We start from the raw sequence: 2,482 nt of genomic DNA, 5'->3' as shown, positions 1-2,482 counted from the left end.
GTGGAAAGCCTGCAGATTTTAGGGCGTCTTTAACTTGAGATAATGAGCTTATAGTGGACTGTATATTATGCCCGCCTGAGAGAATATCGTCCACGTATGTTTCGCGTAGGAGGATATTGCTGGCGAGCGGGAATTCGTCTTGACAATCCTGCGCTAACTGATGAAGCGTACGGATTGCAAGATAGGGAGCGCAATTGACGCCAAAGGTGACTGTTTTCAGCCTAAAATCTTCTATGGGCTTATTTGGAGACCTACGAAAGACGATTCTTTGGAAGTCTTGATCTTCCTCGTGGACAAGAATTTGGCGGTACATCTTTTCGATGTCGCCATTAAAAACAAACTTGTAGAGGCGCCATCGGAGAATGATGAGCATCAAGTCGTTTTGAAGGGTTGGGCCAGTGTGTAGTACGTCATTGAGGGAGTTTCCAGAGTGGGATATTCTGGAGGCATTGAAGACTACGCGTACTTTTGTTGTTTTGCTGTCGGGTTTTATGACAGCATGGTGCGGTAAATAAAAGGAGAAGTATTTACCGTCTTTGATGACTTCTTGGGATGAGGTGGGCTCCATATGGTCCATGGTGATGTATTCTTCCAGAACCTCTGAGTACTTTTTGCCAAGGTCGGGTTTTTTCTCCAGATTCCTTTCGATGCTGATGTACTGCTGCTGCGCTGCTAGTCGAGAGTGACCTAAAGCCATTGTGTCTGGAAATTCGGGTTTGACGGGTAATTTCACCGTATATCGTCCGTCTGCCTGCCGGGTTGTCGTGCGACGATACAGGTCCTCACAGAACTCCTCCTCACTGGAACGGGGTTGAGTGACTGCTACTTCCTCCTGTTCCCAAAACTTCTTCAGCAGTGAGTTTAGAGATTCATCCTGGGGTTCGGTTACCTGGGTGGTAAAGGTGGAGATTCTCTCCTGGATTGGGCCGCTCAGAATCCATCCAAATATCGTATTCTGCGCTATGAGACTTCCGCTTATGTTTTGTTGCAGCCCTTGTAGGAGAATTCGGGGGATTAGGTCACTGCCGATTACCATATCTATCTTATTTGGGGTGAAGCAGTTGGGATCGGCGAGCCTTAATCGTTTTATCTCTTCTAAATTAATATGAGAGATTTTTGCAGTAGGGAGGAAATGGGTCAACTGGGGCAAAATAATAGCTTGGGTCTTTATTCTATGGGCTCGATCTGTTGAGCAAAGTGTGATTTCACAGATTTTTTTTGAATTTTGTACCACCATTCCACCCATTCCAGAAATCTCGAATAGTGCGTCCGTCATAGGCAAACGCAAGAGTTTTTGTATCCGGGATGATACAAACGTTTTTTGCGAACCTTGATCCACCAGAGCACGAATATTTTGATATTCGCCATCACAGTAGATAGGTACTATCGCCGTTGGGAGAAGAGTTGTGACGTTGGTACTCGAAAAATGAGATGACACCTTATTTACGTCGTTTTTCTCGGGGGGTGGGTGCGTCACATATTTTGAGCAAGTCGGCCCTTCTGTATCTTTATTTGTCTGAGTAGCCAGTTGACTCGTTGTTCGTTGGGGCTTTGAATTGGGTTGGGGGGTCTGGGTCTTTTGCGGTAAGTGTAAAAGAGAGTGATGTTTTCGTTGACAGTATACACAAGTGAAATTACTTGTACACTCACTCTTTAAATGGGAGTAAGAAAGACAATTTTCACAATACTTGTTCTCTCTTACGAATCTTAAACGGTCAGATACGGATAGTGCTTTAAATTTCACACATGTCTTCATGGGGTGCCTTGAGTGGCAGAGTTTGCATGAAATCGGCTGATTTAGATCGACATGGAAATTCTGAGTTCTATTTTTATTTATAAATGTGGAATTGTGATTCCCCGTTCTTGGGGTGAAATTAGGGTGGGGAAGCTTTGGTTTTCCTGGCCGATATGTGTTAAGTCTTTCTACTACTTCATACCGGCTTGTGAGGAATTTGCTCATATCTGCCCAAAGTGGTAACTCTTTCCGTGAGCTGAGTGATTGCTCCCATAGAGATAGAGTTTCACTGGGCAGCTTTGAAGAGCATAAATATACAAGGATGGGGTCCCAATTGCTGGTCGGGATTCCTTGTGCTGAGAGGGTTGAGAGGCAATTGTTGATGGTGGATTGAATTTTCTGGATTTGCTCACCATTTTCTGAATATATGGGTGGGATGTTAAATAGAGTTTTTAATTGGTTGTCCACCAATATCCTACGGTTTTCATACCGTGACTTTAAGGCATCCCAGGCTAGTTCAAAATTGTCATCAGTGAGGGGGAACTGTTTCACTATTTGTCCGGCCTGGCTTCTTGTTTTTTGCCTTAAATGGTACAGTTTCTGGGCTGGTGTTAATTTGGGGTGATTTTTATAGACTGCCGTGAACATATCTCTGAACGCCGGCCAGTCTTCGTACCCACCGTGGAAAATTTCTGTATCACACGGTGGTACCTTGAGGAATACTTCTTGGGAGTTCGAAGTTGGGGT

The 2,482-nt window shown here is 44.5% G+C and overlaps 1 protein-coding gene across 1 annotated transcript; it reads right to left on the bottom strand.

Annotated features, from left to right (window-relative positions):
• Positions 1–531: 531 nt before the first annotated feature.
• On the bottom strand, positions 532–1,036 carry LOC118756565 (the record flags this gene model as incomplete). Its single annotated transcript, XM_036491321.1, has 1 exon — positions 532–1,036. A coding segment is annotated over exon 1 (505 nt), but the record flags the coding sequence as incomplete, so codon positions are not given.
• Positions 1,037–2,482: the final 1,446 nt, after the last annotated feature.

This window comes from Rhagoletis pomonella, unplaced genomic scaffold (assembly GCF_013731165.1).
Source record: "Rhagoletis pomonella isolate Grant_MI unplaced genomic scaffold, Rhpom_1.0 Rhpom_scaffold_10883, whole genome shotgun sequence".
NCBI lineage: Eukaryota > Metazoa > Arthropoda > Insecta > Diptera > Tephritidae > Rhagoletis > Rhagoletis pomonella.
This window is presented reverse-complemented; position numbering and strand designations above follow the sequence as displayed.